Here is a 19,154-nt window from a genome sequence, read left to right on the forward strand (position 1 = left end):
TTAGGTCTTCTGCTCATTTTTTGATTGGGTTGTTTGTTTTGATGATATTAAGCAGCATGAGCTGTTTGTAAATTTTGGAGACTAATCCCATGTCGGTCCCATCATTTGCAAATATTTTCTCCCAGTCTGTGGGTTGTCTTTTCATTTTGTTTATGGTTCCCTTTGCTGTGCAAAAACTTTTGAGTTTAATTAGGTCCCATTTTTTAATTTTTGTTTTTATTTCCATTACTCTGGGAGACGGATTGGAAAAGATATTGCTGTGATTTATGTCAGAGAGTGTTCTGCCTATGTTTTCCTCTAGGAGTATTAGAGTGTCTGGTCTCACATTTAGGTCTTTAATCCATTTTGAGCTTATTTTTGTGTATGGTGTTAAATAATGATCTAATTTCATTTTTTTACATGTAGCTGTCCAGTTTTCCCAGTACCATTTGTTGAAGAGACTTTCTTTCCACCATTGTATAGTCTTGCCTCCTTTGTCATGGATTAATTGACCATAGGTGTGTGGGTTTATTACTGGGCTTTCTATCCTGTTCCATTGATCTATAGGTCTATTTTTGTGCCAGTACCATACTGTTTTGATGACTATAGCTTTGTAGTATAGTCTGAAGTCAGGAAGCCTGATTCCTCCAGCTCCATTTTTCTTTCTCAAGATTGCTTTGGCTATTCGGGGTCTTTTGTGTCTCCATACAAATTTTAGGGTTTTTTGTTCTAGTTCTGTGAAAAATGCCATTGGCAATTTGATAGGGATTGTATTGAATCTGTAGATTGCCTTGGGTAGTATAGTCATTTTCACAATATTTAATCTTCCAATCCAAGAGCATGGTATATCTTTCTATCCGTTTATGTCTTCTTCAATTTCTTTCATCAGCATCTTATAGTTTTTGGAGTACAGGTCTTTTGTCTCCTTAGGTATTTTATTCTTTTTGATGCAATGGTAAATGGGATTGTTTCTTGACTTTCTCCTTCTGATTTTTCATTGTTAGTGTATAGAAATGCAACAGATTTCTGTGTATTAATTTAGTAGCCTGCAACTTTCCCAAATTCATTGATGAGCTCTAGTAGTTTTCTGGTAGCATCTTTAGGCTTTTCTATGTATAATATCATGTCATCTGCAAACAGTGACTGTTTAACTTCTTCTTTTCTAATTTGGATTCCTTTTATTTCTTTTTCTTCTCTGATTGCTGTAGCTAGGGCTTCCAAAACTATGTTGAATAAAAGTGGTGAGAGTGGGCATCCTTGTCTTATTCCTGATCTTAGAGGAAATGCTTTCAGCTTTTCACCATTGAGTATGATGCTAGCTGTAGGTTTGTTGTATATGGCCTTTATTACATTGAGGTAGGTTCCCTCTATGCCCACTTTCTGGAGAGTTTTTTTCATAAATTGGTGTTGAATTTTGTCAAAAGCTTTTTCTGTATCTTTTGAGATGATCATATGGTTTTTATTCTTCAATTTGTGGATGTGGTGTATCACATTGCTTGATTTGTGGATATTGAAGAATCCTTGCACCCCTGGGATAAATCCCACTCAATCATGGTGTATGAGCCTTTTAATGTATTTTTGGATTCTAATTGCTAGTATTTTGTTGAGGATTTTTGTGTCTATGTTCATCAGTGATATTAGCCTGTAATTTTCTTTTCCAGTGGTATCTTTGGCTTTGGTATCAGGGTGATTGTGGCCTCATAGAATGAGTTTGGGAGTCTTCCTTCCTCTGCAGTTTTTTGGAAAAGTTTCAGAAGGATAGGTGTTAGCTCTTCTCTAAATGTTTGATAGAATTCTCCTGTGAAGCCATCAGGTCCTGGACTTTTGTTTGTTGGGTGTTTTTAAATTATAGTTTCAATTTCAGTGTTTGTGATTTGTCTGTTCATGTTTTCTAATTCCTCCTGGTTCAGTCTTGGGCAACTGTACCTTTCTAAGAATTTTTCCATTTCTTCCAGGTTGTCCATTTTATTGGCATACAGTTGCATGTAGTAGTCTCTTGTGATCCTTTGTATTTCTGTAGTGTCAGTTGTAACTTCTCCTTTTTCATTTCTAATTTTATTGATTTGAGTCCCCTCCCTTTTGTCCTTGATGAGTCTGGCTAAAGGGTTATCAATTTTGTTTATCTTTTCAAAGAACCAGCTTTTTGTTTCATTGATCTTAGAAAAGATCTTCCTTGTCGCTATTTCATTTATTTCTGCTCTGATCTTTATGATTTCTTTCTTTCACTGACTTTTGGTTTTGTTTGTTCTTCTTTCTCTAGTTGCTTTAGTTGTAAGGTTAGCTTGTTTATTTGAGATTTTTTTTGTTTCCTGAGGTAAGATTGTATTGCTATAAGCTTTCCTCTTAGAACTGCTTTTGCTATATCCCATAGGTTTTGGATGGTTGTGCTTTCATTTTCATTTGTCTCTAGGTATTTTTTGATTTCCTCTTTGATTTCTTCAGTGATCCATTGGTTGTTAAGTAGCAAATTGTTTAGCAGCAAATTGTTTAGCCTCCACATGTTTGTGTTTTTTATAGTTTTTTTTTCTTGTAGTTCATTTATAATCTCATAGCGTTGTGGTCAGAAAAGATGTTTGATATAATTTCAATTTTCTTAAATTTACCAAGGCTTGCTTCGTGGCCCAGGATGTGGTCAGTCCTGGCGAATGTTCCATGTGCACTTGAGAAGAAAGTGTAATCTGCTGTTTTTGGATGGAATGTCCTATAAGTATCAATTTAATCTATCTAGTCTACTGTGTCATTTAAAGCTTGTGTTTCCTTATTAATTTTCTCTCTGGATGATCTGTCCATTGACAAATATGGGGTGTTAACATCCCCCACTATTATTGTGTTACTGTTGATTTCTCCCTTTATGGCTGTTAGTATTTGTCTTATATGTTGAGGTGCTCCTATGTTGGGTGCATATATGTTTACAATTGTTATATCTTCTTCTTGGATTGATCCCTTGATTGTTATGTAGTGTCCTTCTTTGTCTCTTATAACAGTCTTTATTGTTAAGTCTATTTTGTCTGATATGAGTATTGCTACTCCAGCTTTCTTTTGATTTCCATTTGCATGGAAGACCTTCTTCCATCTCCTCACTTTCAGTCTGTATGTGTCCCTAGGTCTGCGGTGGGTCTCCTGTAGACAGCATACATACGGGTCTTGTTTTCATGTCCATTCAGCCAGTCTATGTCTTTTGGTTGGTGCATTTAATCCATTCACATTTAAGGTAATTATCAATATGTGTGTTCCTATTGCCATTTTATTAATTGTTTTGGGTTTGTTTTTGTAGGTCTTTTTTCTTTCCTTCCTCTTTTGTTCTCTTCTCTTGTGGTTTGATGACCATCTTTAGTGTTGTGTTTCTGTTGCTTTTTCTTTTGTGTGTGTGTATCTATTGTAGTTTTGGGTTCCCATGATGTTTTGATATAGCAGTCTATATTTGTACAAGGTTGTTTCAAGTTGCTAGTCTCTTTCCCACCTAGAGGAGTTCCTTTAGCATTTGTTACAAAGCTGGTCTGGTGGTGCTGAATTCTCTTAGCTTTTGCTTGTCTGTAAAGCTTTTGATTTCTCTGTTAAATCTGAATGAGATCCTTGCCGGGCAGAATAGGCTTAGTTGTAGGTTCTTCACTTTCATCACTTTAAATATATCATGCCACTCCCTTCTGGCTTGTAGAGTTTCTGCTGAGAAATCAGCTGTTAAACTTATGGGAGTTCCCTTGTATGTTATTTGTCATTTTTCCCTTGTTGCTTTTAATAATTTTTCTTTGTTTTTAATTTTTGTCAATTTGATTACTATGTGTCTCAGGGTGTTTCTCCTTGGGTTTATCCTGCCTGGGACTCTCTGCACTTCCTGGACTTGGGTGGCTATTTCCCTTCCCATATTAGAGAAGTTTTTGAGTATAATCTCTTCAAATATTTTCTCTGGTCCTTTCTCTCTCTCTTCCCCTTCTGGGACCCCTATAATGAGAATGTTGGTGCATTTAATGTTGTCCCAGAAGTCTCTTAGGCTGTCTGCATTTCTTTTCATTCTTTTATCTTTATTCTATTCTGTTGCAGTGATTTCCACCATTCTGTCTCCCAGGTCACTTATCCGTTCTTCTGCCTCAGTTATTCTGCTATTGATTCCTTCTAGTGTATTTTTCGTTTCAGTTATTGTATTGTTCATTTCTGTTTGTTTGTTCCTTAATTCTTCTGGGTTTTTGTTAAACATTTCTTGTATCTTCTCAATCTTTGCCTCCATTCTTTTTCTGAGGTCCTGGATCATCTTCACTATCATTATTCTGAATTCTTTTTCTGGAAGGTTGCCTATCTCCACTTCATTTAGTTGTTTTTCTGGTGTTTTATCTTGTACCTTCATCTGGGACATAATCCTCTGCCTTTTCATTTTGTCTATCTTTCTGTGATTGTGGTTTTCATTCTGCAGGCTGCGGGATTGTAGTTCTTCTCGCTTCTGCTGTCTGCCCTCTGGTGGATGAGGCTATCTAAGAGGCTTAGAAAGTGGATTCTGATATCTTGCTGAGGTGTGTGGTGATGGCATTTGCTGCTTCAGGACCCAGGAGGACTCTGAAGAACCTGGAGGTAGAACTTGGGCTCACAGACTGCTTCTTTTTTCACCTGAGCTGTTATTTTACTCCCTGGGAGAGGAGAACAAACCAGGTCTATTTATCAGAACTTCTCTGCCAGGATCAGGGAGTGGTGAGGATCTTAGCTATGGTAGGTGTGTGTGTGTTTATGTGTGTGTGTGTGCAGATGTGTGTACATGTGTGTTTAGGTGCATGTGTTTATGTGTGTGTGCATGTGCTTATGTGTGTACATGTGTTTATGTGTGTGTGTTTATGTATGTACATGTGTGTGCACACATGTGCATACTTGCACATTTTTGTGAGCCCAGGGAAAGAGTAATAAAATCTCCAGCAGACTGGCTTATCCATTTAGCAACATCTCACTCTGAAACTGGGCTGAAGTGTTTGAAGCTGAAAGAAAATGACTATATTTGGAAATACCTATTAATATCCTGCAAGTATTTAGGTGGAAACTGAAATGACAAGTCATGGTTTCCTCTGCTTCTGGGGAGGGCCTGGGGATGGAGAAGTGGTGGAGAGAAAGAAGGGAGAACAGATGGGATTCTGCGATGGCCAGTGGCCTGCTGACTATCCACCTTCCCTGTCCCTGTGGCACACTGACAGGGCCACATCACAGCCTCCTCCTCCGTGGTCTCCAAGTCTGTGGGAGATGCTGCAGTGACCTCAGCAAGACAATCAGAGGTTGATTGAGGAGCTCTAGCCAGCACTCCCTTGCTCCCAAAAATCTCTCCCTTACCCTATTATCAAAGCCATGAGTTTGTACCTTCATGTCTTATAATCTCAAATGGTTTTTGGTGTTCTAGGTTCACAGCACCAAAGCTCATGGGAAGCATAACAACTTAATTGTCAGCTAATGTTTTTTTTTAATTGAAGTATAGTTGATTTACAATATTGTGTTAGTCTCAGGTAGTGATTCAATTATATTTTTCAGATTACTTTCCATTATAGGCTATTACAGGATATTGAATATAGTGCCCCGTGTTATACAGTAGATCCTGTTGCTTATCTATTTTATGTGTAGTAGCCAATGGTAGCTAACAGCCAGCTGACAGCAAGGTCCCATGGGAATGTAAGATCATGTGCTTAGGGGGGGAGGGCGAGAGCGAAGAGATGGGAGAGACCACAGTGTTGCCTGAATTGACGCTGGGGAGGGGGGCAGTATATTGGCAGAGAGGACTGTGGTTTAGAGAAGCCTGAGCTCCATGTTGGGAGTGCTGGGGAGGAGGCAGTGCCTTGACTTCCTTTGATAGGTTCTGTGGCCCAGGAATTGCCTCCCTCTAGGGAGTATAATAGGAGTGGGCTGCAAAGACAAGCACCAAGAGGTAGACAAATGGTCAAGAAGCAAGTACCTTGGTTTCCCCATTGCCCTGGAGAACACTGAGAGTGTCTCTTCTCTTGCCATCAGCCCATATCACAGACTGTCTCGAGTACTGGGGCCTGGATAACTCGTGCTTGCACGATTGTCTGATTTCCCAGCCTGGGTCGACGTGCTCTGTGGGAGCAGTTCTTTTCAGGCAAATTGGTCCAATGTCTTTCCCGCTGGCAGATGCCACGGCCCACTCCGACATATTGATGAGTCATAGCCATCAAATCCCAGCCCTGCAGGGTCCAGACCCAGCTTCTCCTTGTTGGCAAATCTCATTCATCCTTGAGGACTCAGATCAGAGGCCCTTCACCTTGAGCCCTTCTCATTTCTCTACACTTCTTTTTTTTTTTTAATTTGTTATTTATTATTTATTTATTATTTTTATTTTTGGCTGTGTTGGGTCTTCGTTTCTGTGTGAGGGCTTTCTCCAGTTGCGGCGAGCGGGGGCCACTCTTCATCGCGGTGCGTGGGCCTCTCACTATCGCGGCCTCTCTTGTTGCGGAGCAGAGGCTCCAGACACGCAGGCTCAGCAGTTGTGGCTCACGGGTCCAGTGGCTCCGCGGCATGTGGGTTCTTCCCAGACCAGGGCTTGAACCCGTGTCCCCTGCATTGGCAGGCAGATTCTCAACCACTGCGTCACCAGGGAAGCCCTCTCTACACTTCTGTTGCACTTACTTTGGTTTAACATCCATCCTTGTCTTGGTCTCTGGTACCTCAGCCAGTCTGTCCTGTCTTCTTAACTAGACTGCAGGTTCTCCAGGGGCTGGGCTGTGTCTTATTCATCATAGTGCATCTTCTCTGCCTTCTCCCCACCCCAGAGCTCTCATCACAGTGCCACACACATGATGGACTCTTAGAAAAAGAGGTAGGTTTTTTTTTAATGATAATGATGACACAGGTGTTCATGGCTTTTAGGACAGACTCTTTACCATGATTACCGAGGTTCCACATCAAGCGACCCTGCCACCTCTCCAGCCTCACCTGCCAGCACTGCACCGTTCACTCGTTCCATTCCATCCACACTGGCTGTCCGTCTGCTCCTGGAGGCTCCACTCTGTCCTCGCATGTTGTTCACTCTGAATGCGCCTCCCTCCTCTCCTGGTTAACTCCTTGTCATCCTTCCAGTCTCAGCCAGATATCACCTCCCCAGGGCAGCCCTCCTTCCCCAGTCTGGGTTGGGATCCTTTGTTCTGAGCTCTGGTAGAACCATTTCCCTTTGCTGAGTTCAAAGCTCTGGCCTCCTGGTGACTCTGCATGAATTGTGTGATGGTTGGTTGTCGGGCTCCCCCACTCAAAGAGCTAACAGCCCCTCGTTTGCCCACCAGGTGGTTGGACAAGGATAAGGATGATGGGCAGTTGGTCCGAGAGTTGCTGCCCAGCGACAGCAACGCGACACTGAAGAGTAAGTCGTCCTGAGGACAGGTGGTAGGTGTGCCCTGGGCAGGACAGATGCCCTCCCTTGGCTGCTTAGAAGGCAGTTGGAGAAAGCACATGTCCTTCACTCCACGGAGGCAGCACTGGGCAGGGTAGAGAGGAAGAGGCTCTGAGGGAGGATCTGGAAATCTGTCTGTCTACGCTGTGCACACAGCCGCTTTATGGCCCTCAGTGTGGGGCCCTGACGCATGTGGGCCTCTGTCAATGAGAGTAACAAGAGCAGTAACACAGGCTAATGTTGCCCATTGCTGGGGGTACCTATCATTCAGGGCCTGGAGAGGATAAGCACGTTTGGAAGGGGCTGTACAATGAAAACATTGTTTTTAATGCCAAGAATTATCCTGGAGGCCTTACAGCTTTCCTTACTGGTGTTATTTCTTCAAGTGCCTTGGTTTGATCATGAGCATTAGACAAAATTTAAAAGAAACATATCCAGAATCCTCAGTAATACCAACACCTCATTTCTTTTCCAAGACCTCATATTTATCATTTACTATCTCATGTGAGCCCTGCGATAACCCCAGAAGGTAGGCAGAGCTGATGTTGTTATGCCCATTTGTCAGATGGGGACACATCTGGCGGAGCTAAATATCTTTGTAAGGTCAGATAGAAAATTGAAGAGTTGGAATTCTGCATTCTCTGAATGCTTACAGAATTTAAGACCTGGGATGATCCTTAAGAGATGAACTAATGCCCCCATTGGACACACGACCCATGCCTGTGGCAAGGGGATCCCCTAGTACAGCCAGGTCTGCATCCAGCAGTGGAGCTGGTACCAGTGCCCAGGAGTCTGTGTCTTCCTGCCTTGCCCTTCCCACTCCAGCAAGCCCTGCTTTACCACATGGATAGGACTCTTCAGGCTCTCCACTCCCAAGTCAGAGCTTTTGAAAGGATTTAGATGGAAAATGATGTAAAGAAGAGGTCTTATTTTCTCAGTTCCTGCTATATCTTTACAGCAAGAAGGACAAAAGCCACTTCCTCGGTGTCCTCAGGTGTCCCTGGAGGAGCTGATCTGGGCCAGACCCACAGGTCTGGCCTCTACCAGGGCCTGGCGGGTCTGTAGGGCTGCCCCCGCAGCAGCTGTGCTCAGCTGCCTTTCTCTGAGTCTTTTTTGCCAGTGCTGGAAGGCCCTGAGACAGCCACGCACAGCGGGCCTTGGAACTAGCATCACTTGCCTTCTCAGTGCTTCCCTCCTCATTCCCAAGACCCACACCCTGCACCAAACCTATAGGACTTGGGGTCGTGGCTCAGGTTATCCCAGGACTTGCCTTTTACCAGGTATTTGTATCCTCCCTTGTGGACAGACAATGAAGACCTTTCTAGGTCATAAGATGGAGTAACATCAGCATGGCGTTTCGGTTGAGAATGGGGCCGAACGGGGTCCACGTTAGGGTTTCACTCATAGCTGACTCCTTCTTCTTTTTTTTAATATCTCCAACTATTTTACTTTAATATATAAACCTTAATACATAATAGTTCAAAGAAAGTAGTTGTGATTATTTCAATATCATGCCAGAAAGTTTATTTGATAAAACTCAGCTTCCATTTCTCAGTTTTCTCAATTTTTAAAAATTGAATACAAGGTTACTTTCTTAAATGATTGTGTAAAACACAACTCTGAAATATGCTTAATGATGAACGCCTACTGTTTAATGCTAGGCCGGCTCCTTCTTAACTGTTGCCATCTTGGGCCAAATACATCATCTTCTGAAGCTCAGATTCCTCACCTGTAAAACCAAGGTCAGAACACTCAACACTAACACGTGTAAACGTGCTACACACTGCCTGCAGGGAGGTAGATGCTCCCTTTGCCTCAGTTTCTTCATCCATCAGACAAGAAATTGCATGAGGTGTTTGCTTTAAATCCTTGTAACCCTTACATTTTAGTATTCTTTGCAAGCCTTCCTGTTCCCAGTGCATTCACACCCTGTGGGGCAGGCCAAGCAGGTATTAGAATTCTGATTTTGAGATGAGGGGGGCTGGTGGGAGCCACCCCTCAGTCTCAGGGCTACGGAAAGAGAGCAAAGCCCTGGGCTCCCAACCCCCAACCAAGTGCCCCAGCCCTGGGGGAGCTGCCTCCTGCCCCACGCTCCCTCCCGCTCACCCCGCACTAAACCCTCCCTTCCTGCCTCCTGCCTCGGGCTGTTCAGACTTCCGCTATCACATCAGCCTGAAGACTGGGGACGTCCCTGGGGCCAGCACAGATTCCAGAGTCTACATCAAGCTCTATGGGGACAAATCTGACACCATCAAGCAAGTTCTTCTTGTCTCTGACAACAACCTGAAAGACTATTTTGAACGTGGCCAGGTGGATGAGTTCACCCTGGAGACCCTGAACATTGGACCCGTAAGTCTTCTTCCTGAGACCACGTGATGGCATCTTACCCGTACACCTGCGTGTATCTGCACATGGGTTCACACACACACACACACACACACACACACACACACTCACAGACACACATGAACCCATTTTGAAGGAAAAATGCCCAGGGGCACGGGTAGTGAAGTACATTGTTTTCCAGTTATGACCTAGAGCAGCAGAAGACATGTGAACAGTGGTCAAGCTTCCAGAATCTCTTTGGGGCTTGAAGATGTATTCTTAGTGGCTGTAATCCCAACATTTCCTTTACCTCCATAGCCAGGACTGATGGACCTGGGTCCCAAACACTGGAGAAGGGGACACTGGTGTGCAAGGAAGGAAGAGAGGAGGAAAAGCTGTAAAGAGGGGCTGAAAATACTTCCCAATTCCAAACTAGAGTGTGTATCAGAGTGATGCTCAGGAAGCCTGTTTCAGTGTTTACTCCCAGGCCACACCTGAGAGACTCTGCCTTAGAGGATGGGGCTCCCAAGAGTCTCCCTCCATCATGTCTCCAGGTGGCCCTGCTGCGAAGGGTCTGAACACTGCACCTGGAGAAGTGTGGGTCTGACTGCCTGCACTCAAGTGTTGGAGACTTTTCTAGAAATGTCTGAGCTGGGCTTCATGTTACCACCTGCCCCTCTCAGGGGGTGGCTTGTGGAAACTGAGAGAGTTACAACCTCCCCTTTGCTAACCCCTTCCCCTCTTGGTGAGCCCTACCTTATTTCAGGTGCTCTGGGGAATGATCTCATGTCAGTCATTTATATCTTGAAGGTAATGAACTTAAATCAAGATTTTCCTTGATCAATATGTATTTACATTTTAAGCTGAATGAATAATTGCAGACTGAAATGCTGTTTGCATTACTAAGGATTTCTGGCAACAGCCAACAGATAAATGAGACATCTGAGGGATGGGGGAGGGCGTTTGGACCCTTCTTGTGTTTCTGAAACCCCCTCAACAAACAGCTTGGCCAAGAGAGTGGGAGCGTGGTTTCAGGCTGCCGACTGCCTGGGTCTGAAGCCCAGTGTTTCCACGTACCTGCCGTGTGCAAGTTACTTGATCTCTGTTTGCCTCAGTTTCCTCATTACTATCAAAAGGGATCCCACTGTGGTTGTTATAGCATTAACTATATTAGTAACACCCACATGCAGTAGTGTGTTCAATAAACATTAGCTGTTATTGACTGAACCATTGCTCATGTCCGGTGCTGGTCGTTGTGGAACTGACAGGCAGTCCCTGCCATTAAGGTGCTTTCTGTCACATCAGGTAGAAAATACCTGTCCCAGTCTTTGCTCTGTCACAGTCCCAGCACCACAGAAAGACAACGAAGCTCTCCTGTGCCCCTTGGCACACACCCCAAAGGCTCTCAGGCTGTGTCTGTAGATATAGTTAGTCTCCTTCCCACAGTTCCAGGGGATCGGGCTACATGCACTCAGTTGCGATAGTGTTTCCGTTACCAGCTGCAAAGGTGCACTTAGTATGCATAAGAGTGAGAGCAAGGCTTACAGGGACAATTTTCTAAATCTAGCCTTTGGGCACCAGACTCACGGCAAGCGTCACTCCTCCAAACCACCACAAAGAGAATCTAGGGGGTGCTGGAAGGGATCTCAAAGGCCATCTGATAATTCCATCTGATGTTAGAATTGCCCTGTATACAGCATTTCAAAAAAAACATAAAAGTCATTTGAATGTTGAAGAACCAGTTACATTTAAGGATGGTAACATGATCATTTATGTGCTCATCTATGTTACCTGTGGGCAAAGATGAACATAAAATATAAAATAGTGAAGCAACTGAACTATGGAGTATTATAGGGAAAAAATGCACTTCAGTGCTAAGAGTGAGAGGAAGAATTGGACCCAGAATGACAGAGCCCTAAGAGGTTGTCTGCATATTCTGTCACCTATAGGATGGGTGTGTAGAAGAAGACATGCAAAAATACGTACAATAGTGTATGGTTTAAAACAAAACAAAGCCAAATCACCAACGTGGCTATCAGAAGCTGATGGTTAATATTTCTTGTGCATTCACCACATTCTTAGGAAGTCCACCACCTAACTTTCAGTACATACTGGAGCTTTCAAAGCTCCTGCCACACCTGTTCCCCCACTTGTTTCTCACAACGTACCCAGGAGGCGAGCTGGACTAAAGACTTGAGGACAGAGGCTCCAGGCAGGAGAGGTGGTGCCCTGGTCCCCTGGCTGGCTGCTGGCAGGCAAGCCTGGGACCCAGCCTCCTTCTGCTAAGCCTGCGTCTCCCAAGGAACTGGAGACCGGGTTGAGGAGACCCATTTGTGCCGGTGTTTGGGGGTGGGCAGGGATGGAGGGATGAAGGTTTCTACACAGTGGCTCCTTGCTCACCTGCACCCTGGGTTTCCTTCCAGGTCAACCGGCTGGTGATCGGGCACGACAACACGGGCATGCACGCCAGCTGGTTCCTGGGCAGCGTTCAGATCCATGTGCCCCGCCAAGGCAAGCAGTACATCTTCCCTGCCAACCGCTGGCTGGACAAGGACAAGGCCGATGGGCGCCTGGAGGTGGAGCTGTACCCCAGCGATGTCGTGGACATCCAGAAACGTATGGAGGTGGCCATTGTGGGACCGTCAACAGTGTTCCCCGTAGGGTGGGGCAGCAGGGAAGGAGGAGAGACTATGGGCGACTTGGGTCTTGTCTCAAAGGGGGGAAGCTTCCAGTTGTCCCTGGTAGCAGGGTTCTGGGAAGGAAATGGGGCTCCTTTTACAGATGGGGAAACTGAGGACTCAATGGATGAAACATTGTTTTCAGGGATAAAGGCAGCAAATGACTTTATTAAGAATTATACTTCCTGAGAATTCCCTGGAGGTCCAGTGGTTAGGTCTCCACGCTTGCACTGCAAGGGACATGGGTTCCATGCCAGGTCCAGGAACTAAGATCCCACATGCTGCATGGCGCGGCCAAAAAAAGAAATATAGCTTGTCAGCCTTGTGTACAAGAGGAGTTTGAGAAATAGTCTTCCCCCCGGGAAGATTGGTGAGGAGATAAGCTGTTTATTCATTTATTTATTCAATAAATATGCGTTGAATGTCTCTCTGTGCCAGCGCTGCCCTAGGCTTTGCAGAGGCAGCCATGAGCAAAACAGACCAAACCCTTGTCCTCATGGACTTTACATTCCACCAGAGGAGACAAACAATAAATACATAATATAATGCCAAGAAAGAGCTAGAAGAAAAGGAAGCAGGACAAAGGGTTAGCAATGGCAGGGGGTGAGGGACCTTTTTGGACAGGGTGGTGACATCTTTGAATGGAGGTGAAGTTCAAGGCGATCTGGCCACCATTGCACATGATGTGAGAGCCATAGATTAGGTAGGGGTCAGAGAAACAAGAGGTTATCTAGAGGGTCAGGAAGACCGTGGGACCAAACCCTAGTACAGACAATGTCCCTTCCCTCACCTCTGCATTTCCGCATCTACCCTGAAAGCAGCCATCCAAGGTTCACTCCCACAGGAAGCTTCTCTGAGAAAGAACCCCACTACAAACTCAGCTCTTCCTCTTCCAGAACTCCTTGTGTCTTTTTATTGTGTGCATTTTCTCTCCCCAACTAACCTGTAAATTCCTTGAGGGCTGTGTCACATATACATGCTTTGTAATGGTACCTGCCAGTATGAAGAATTAACTCCTTCCCTCTTTTTATGAGTTAAAACTTGATTTCCATCATAGTAATACAGGTACTAGTTAACAAGATAAAGATAAAAAAGCAGGAGTTCCCTTACCTACCTCTTCCCTCAACCCATCCCCTTTCTTCAGAGGTAACAGCTTTTTAATTACTTTAGCTTTTTCCTCTGAAATGTATCTCCATATTTTCAATAATATGCTTACCAATTCCTTGATTTTTCAGTCATAGACATTAATTATTGACTTCCTACTATGCAAGAGGAGGATTTAGCTTTTTTAACACAGGCTCATGAGCATGCATGTACACATGCATGCTCACACACAATCCCCTCCTTCCAGCCTTCAATAATCAATATTTGATTTGTACATTATTATAACCATGTAAATATTCTTCACTACTGACACCTACTTATAACAATTATATTTAATTTTTATACAATTTTTTGTTTTTTCTGGAGTTAATAATAGCCTCATTTATTCATTAGCAGAGTTTTCGATATACCCATCTATATTTCTATATACCCATCTGTATACCCACCTATCTGCATTAGTGTGCTAGGACTACCATAAAAAATAACACAGACTAGGTGGCTTAAGCAACAAAAATGTGTTTTCTCCCAGTTCTGGAGGCTGGAAGTCCAAGATCAAGGTGTCAGCAGGTTGGGTTTCCTCTGTGGTCTCTGTCCTGGGCTTGAAGATGGCCACCTTCTCACTGTCTCTCACAAGGTCTTCCTGTGTGCATGTGCATGTCTGTGTCCCAATCTCTTCTTACAAGGACACCAGTCATTGGATTGGGACCCACCTTAATGGCCTCATTTTAACTTAATCACCTCTATGAAGGCCCTGTCTCCAAATACAGTCACATTCTGAGATACTAAGGGTTAGAGTATCAACATATGAATTTTGGGGGTACACAATTCTGCCATTACACCATCTTACCTCCATCTTCCCAATAGAACTAAAATTATTTTCATATGTTCAAACCCAGCAGGAATTCTGTTGGTTTCCTCTCTACACCCTTCTCCCCCACTCCCTGTCTCAAGGGAAACTCTGTCCTGTTCTCTAGGCTGCCATGAAGCTGTCCTTTTGAGACTTCCTTTCTACTATCTTTTGGACATTCCATTCTTCTCTCATGTTGGTCAGATCTCCTGTTTCCTGGATTTCATGCCTTCCTCTGCTTTGGTTTATTCCCTCATTTTAGAGGGAACACATTCTCCACTGCAATGGAAAATTTGAATGTCTACAAATGTCTTTGGTCTACTCTCACCATTGATCCATAAATTGCCTTGTTAGAGAATTCTGAGTTAGAACTCAGAGTTTAGAAGGAATTATTCTACCATCTTCTAGTTCCCAGGGTTGCATTTGGGAAGTCTGATGCCATTCCGTTACCCAACACTTTGGGTTTTTTCTCTCTAAAAGCCTGCAGGATCCTATTTTTATCCCTAGCATTCTGAAATTTCACGATGTCCTCACTGCCTTTTGTGATTTTAGTTTCACCCAATCTTCTGGGAACTCACGGGCTCCTTCAGTCTAGAAGCATTTTTTAGTTTGGGGACACTTTTTTGTATTTATTTCTTTGACAATTTCCACCTCTCTAGTTCCTCTGTTTTCTTTAGAACTGAACTTTTAGTGAGATGTTGGACTTCCTCTGATTTTCTTACCTTTCTATCATTCGTTCTTGGGAAATTTCCTTTTTGTTCTTCAGAACTCTCCTTGACTCTACCCTTGCTTTGGAATATTTTATTTCAGCTACCACATTCATTTCCAATAGCTGGCTCTCATTCTCTGAATGCTCATTTTTATCTATCCTAATTTTGTATAATCCTGGCTGCTATTGTTTTAAGAACCGAGAGAGGGAACTGAGTTCGGGGTTCTCTCCATTCAGAATGCCGGCTTTTCCTGAGTCCCCCTGTTGTCCACCTGCTAGCCCACCCTCACTCCCAGCTGAGGCCAATATCTCTAGCTCAACTTCTTCAGGCTCTCAGCTAGTCCTCTTATTTTCAGCCCCCAATTTCTCACATTGCTATGGTAGTGGGAGATCCCTCATCTTGTTGAAAATAACAGTCTTAACTTGAAAAAAATTATGATTTTGTCTTATAGCATTGCTGAGAGGGCAAGTCTTGTAATAGTCACTTTGAATAAATATGGTCCCATAGTTCTGGGAGACATTTTGCTCTCCTATGGGAAGTGCCCTCTAGGGGTAAATACCTGTAACACATTTCCACCCTCTAACAGCTTGATAAAGTATTACTACTTCAAAATACAGACAATTCTCTGTGTAGCTGTATCTATTGATTTAAATATAATGAAAATTATCATTTCAACCCCTCCTCCTTTACTGAAAATAAGGAAAAGAAACAAACACACAGCCTTTTACTTCCTTCTGCACTGTGGTGTCTGCCCAGGGGTAGGCACACAGCACAGGGTGCCAGCTGGTGTACTGACTACTCTTCGTCCCTGGTTCCAGAGGACATGTGTGACACGAGGATAACTGAGCTTTGGAGTTTGATGGCTTGGGTTTGCCATTTCCACCACCGACTCAATTCTTCTAAGCCTCAGTTTGGCAATCTTCAAAATGGAAATAATGGGGTTTATGATATTGATGGGAGGGTTGGATAAGATAATGCCTAAGAAGCACCAGACACATGGTACAGGCTTGTGAAATGTTTGCTTTGTAATGATTATTACTACTTTATTACTAAATGTCCCATTTCTCCCCCATGTGCCCACCCAGTGATCCACTACGAGGTTGAGATTTGGACAGGGGATGTGGGTGGCGCAAGCACCACTGCCCGAGTCTACATGCAGATCTACGGCGAGGAAGGCAAGACAGAAGTGCTCTTCCTCTCCAGCCGCTCAAAAGTGTTTGAGCGGGCATCCAAGGACACATTCCAGGTGTGTGTGGGCAAAGCGGTGGGTTGTCAACAGAGGGCCCGGCAGATGTCTGAAAGTGGAGGGATTGGTTTTCAGCCTGGGGAGCTTTAGGAAAAAAGTGCCGCCTGGTCTACACCTGCATCAGTTAAATCAGAACCTTTATGGTGGGATGTGTTTTCTGGGAATGTTTCTGAATGCTTTACCAGAGATACTAATGTGCTGCCAGTTCCGAGAACTGCTGGAGCAGGTGATTCTAATTTAGCAAAATACGGCACAAGACCCTTGGTTACTACATTCATTCCCAGCCTTGGCCTCTGATTCTACCACTCACTCAGGCTGAGGGTGGGGCCGTGCCTCCCAAACAGGATACTGGGAGGCTTGGGGTTTCCCGGCTGTGTTCTGAGGGCCCCAGGCCTCCTCACTTCCCTTTGAGTAGAGAAGAAAAAAAGATGAGAGTGCGAGCATGTTGCTGGCAGGAGAGGAGGGAGGATGCAAGGGTGGTGCCCCTTGGGGCGGCACATGAATGTTTTATGTGGGACGTGAGTGCGTGTGTGCATGTGTGTGTCTGCATACCTGTGTGTGCATGAAGTATATTCATGCTGGCTGGTCTATGAGTGTCTGTGTGCCACCAGCAGCTTGGCCCTCAGCAAAGAGTCCTAACCCAGTGCCCAGCAGAGAGGGTCCTGGCTGAGCTGGGCCAGTGTCACAGATGTCTGGAATGTTAGCACTGGAGGGGGCCTCCTGGAGTCCAACCCCTCATGCTGAGGATGCAGAGGCCCGAGCGGTTCACCTCTCTGAGCCTCAGCTTCTTTATCAGCTCAAACCTAACTTCCTAATACCTGCCTGGCCTGTTTCACAGCCCCTGGAAAGATCAAAATAGTCAAAGTCAGGGAAAGTACTTGGGAAATCAAGTCATGGAGATGTAAGAGCAGGGCATCTTCTGGATGTGAACAGACTGCATGGCTGGATATGGTGGTGGCTGCATTCACGGCTGGGCAGACAGATGGGGGAAGAGGGGACAGCAAGTAAGCTGGCTTGCGAGGATGCTGTGACGTGGAAAGCACTAGAGAGGAGATGGAATGTGCTGAAGAAGGGACTTACTGTATCCAGAGCCCATCCCCTATGTAGCTGAGAAGAATACGTTCCTCTTCCTGGGGGCCCTGGGCTCCATTCTGTCTAATAATTCTCTCACAAAGGTGGTTTTGGCTGCATTGTGGCTTCATGAACCGGGAGTCAGAAGGCCTGAGTTCTCATCTGGGCCTGGGCTCCAATTATGGGACACTGAACAACTCATAGGACAGCCCTGGGCCTCAGTTTCCCCAGCACACAAGCAGAGAACTGGTGGGACTGGGCTTTGAGGATTGTCAAACACCCAGGCAAGGGCCCGGCAGCACAGGGAGCCCTAAGAGTGGCCCGACCGGCAGGAACTCCAAGTGAGCCGTCCCCTGAGCTCTGCGGGGGTCAGACCTCCCCTCAGCATGAGGCTCAGAACAGAGTGGCAGATCGAAGGTTGAGGAACCGATCCTCTGAAGCAAAGCTAAATCCACGGACACTACCCTTTGAGCCAGCCACGTGCTAGGCCCAGTGGGAGAGAAAAGCAAGAACGAACAGTCCCTGCTCTCAGGAATCCCCACTTGATGTGCAGACACCGGCGCACATGGGCAAAGAGGGCATCCAGGCCGGGCCAAGCCCTGGGCCCCCTCCCCTCTGAGCTCCCAGGAAGAGGAGAAGCTGGTGTACGGGAGGGGCCTGGGGGAGACTTCCATTTTTTGAAAATTAACACTTATTTTTTTGCTTCTTGCAAAATTTATATATAATTAATGCTGAAAAAAGATGTTCGGAAGGAGAACACAGAAAAGCACAAACTAAAAAAAAAAAAGTAATAATAAAGCTCAGGAATTAGAATGAGTAGGTTTTAGAGGTAGAGGAAGGAATGAAGGCATTCTGCATGAGGGAACAAAGATGAAGATATGAAATTAAAAAAAATAGGAATGAGTGTGATGTGTGTGGTCTGTGTGTGTGTATGTGTGTGTGTGTGTGTGTGTGTGTGTGTGTGTGTGTAAAGGGGGGAAAGAGAGAGAGAGAGGGAGGGAGACCATCTTTACCCTCTGGACAGGCGTTTAGAAGGACACCAGCTTTGGCGGAGGGGGAGGCGGGAAGGGAAACAAGGCTTGCGTGCGCAAGAGGAGGAGCGGTGGCAACTTAGAGCTCAGAGGTCCCAGCCTCTTTATCCCACGCTCCTGGCACAAGAGGTACCAGGCTCCTCAGGGGGCGGGGAGGATGCCACCCCCGACCCCCAGCCACTGCCCCGCGCTTTGAGCAGCTGGAGGCGGCGGACGTGGGCCAGGTCTTCAAGATCCGGCTCGGCCACACGGGCGAGGGCTTCGGACCCAGCTGGTTCGTGGACACCGTGTGGCTGCGGCACCCGGCAGTGCGGGAGGCGGACCTCACGCCCGAGGAGGAGGCGCGGAGGAAGAAGGAGAAGGACAAGTTGCGGCAGCTGCTCAAAAAGGAGCGTCTGAAGGCCAAGCTGCAGAGGAAGAAAAAGAAGAAGAAGGGCAGCGACGAGGAGGACGAGGGGGACGAGGAGGAAGAGTCCTCGTCGGAGGAGTCCTCGTCGTCGTCGGAGGAGGAGGAGACCGAGGAGGAGGAGGAGGAGGAGGAGTTCGGACCGGGGATGTGGGAGGTGATCGAGGAGTACAAGTTCGACGCCCACCGCTGGCTGGCCCGGGGCAAGGAGGACAATGAACTTGTCGTGGAGCTGGTGCCCGCAGGCCGAGAGGGTCCTGAGCGTAAGCCTGAGGAGGTGTCAGACAGTCCCCTGGGGGGCGGGGCCCAGGGAGGGGGAGGGTGCCCAGCCCTCCTCTCACGTGGGGGGGCCATGGCTCTCCTGAAATGCCTCCACGGACAGTTCTTTGCTGGG

At 45.6% G+C, this 19,154-nt stretch overlaps 1 protein-coding gene across 1 annotated transcript in view; it reads left to right on the forward strand.

Annotated features, from left to right (window-relative positions):
• Window positions 1-19,154, forward strand: part of LOXHD1 (lipoxygenase homology PLAT domains 1) — a 226,254-nt gene that overhangs the window by 107,409 nt on the left and 99,691 nt on the right. The window contains exons 15-19 of the mRNA XM_082416684.1: window positions 7,236-7,312; window positions 9,495-9,691; window positions 12,091-12,283; window positions 16,092-16,252; window positions 18,555-19,023. Of these exons, the coding sequence (XP_082272810.1) occupies window positions 7,236-7,312; window positions 9,495-9,691; window positions 12,091-12,283; window positions 16,092-16,252; window positions 18,555-19,023 (1,097 nt within the window). The remainder of the gene's footprint in view (window positions 1-7,235; window positions 7,313-9,494; window positions 9,692-12,090; window positions 12,284-16,091; window positions 16,253-18,554; window positions 19,024-19,154) is intronic.

The sequence above is a fragment of the Balaenoptera physalus genome (genome assembly GCF_965194825.1).
Source record: "Balaenoptera physalus genome assembly, chromosome: 12".
NCBI classification, from domain to species: domain Eukaryota; kingdom Metazoa; phylum Chordata; class Mammalia; order Artiodactyla; family Balaenopteridae; genus Balaenoptera; species Balaenoptera physalus.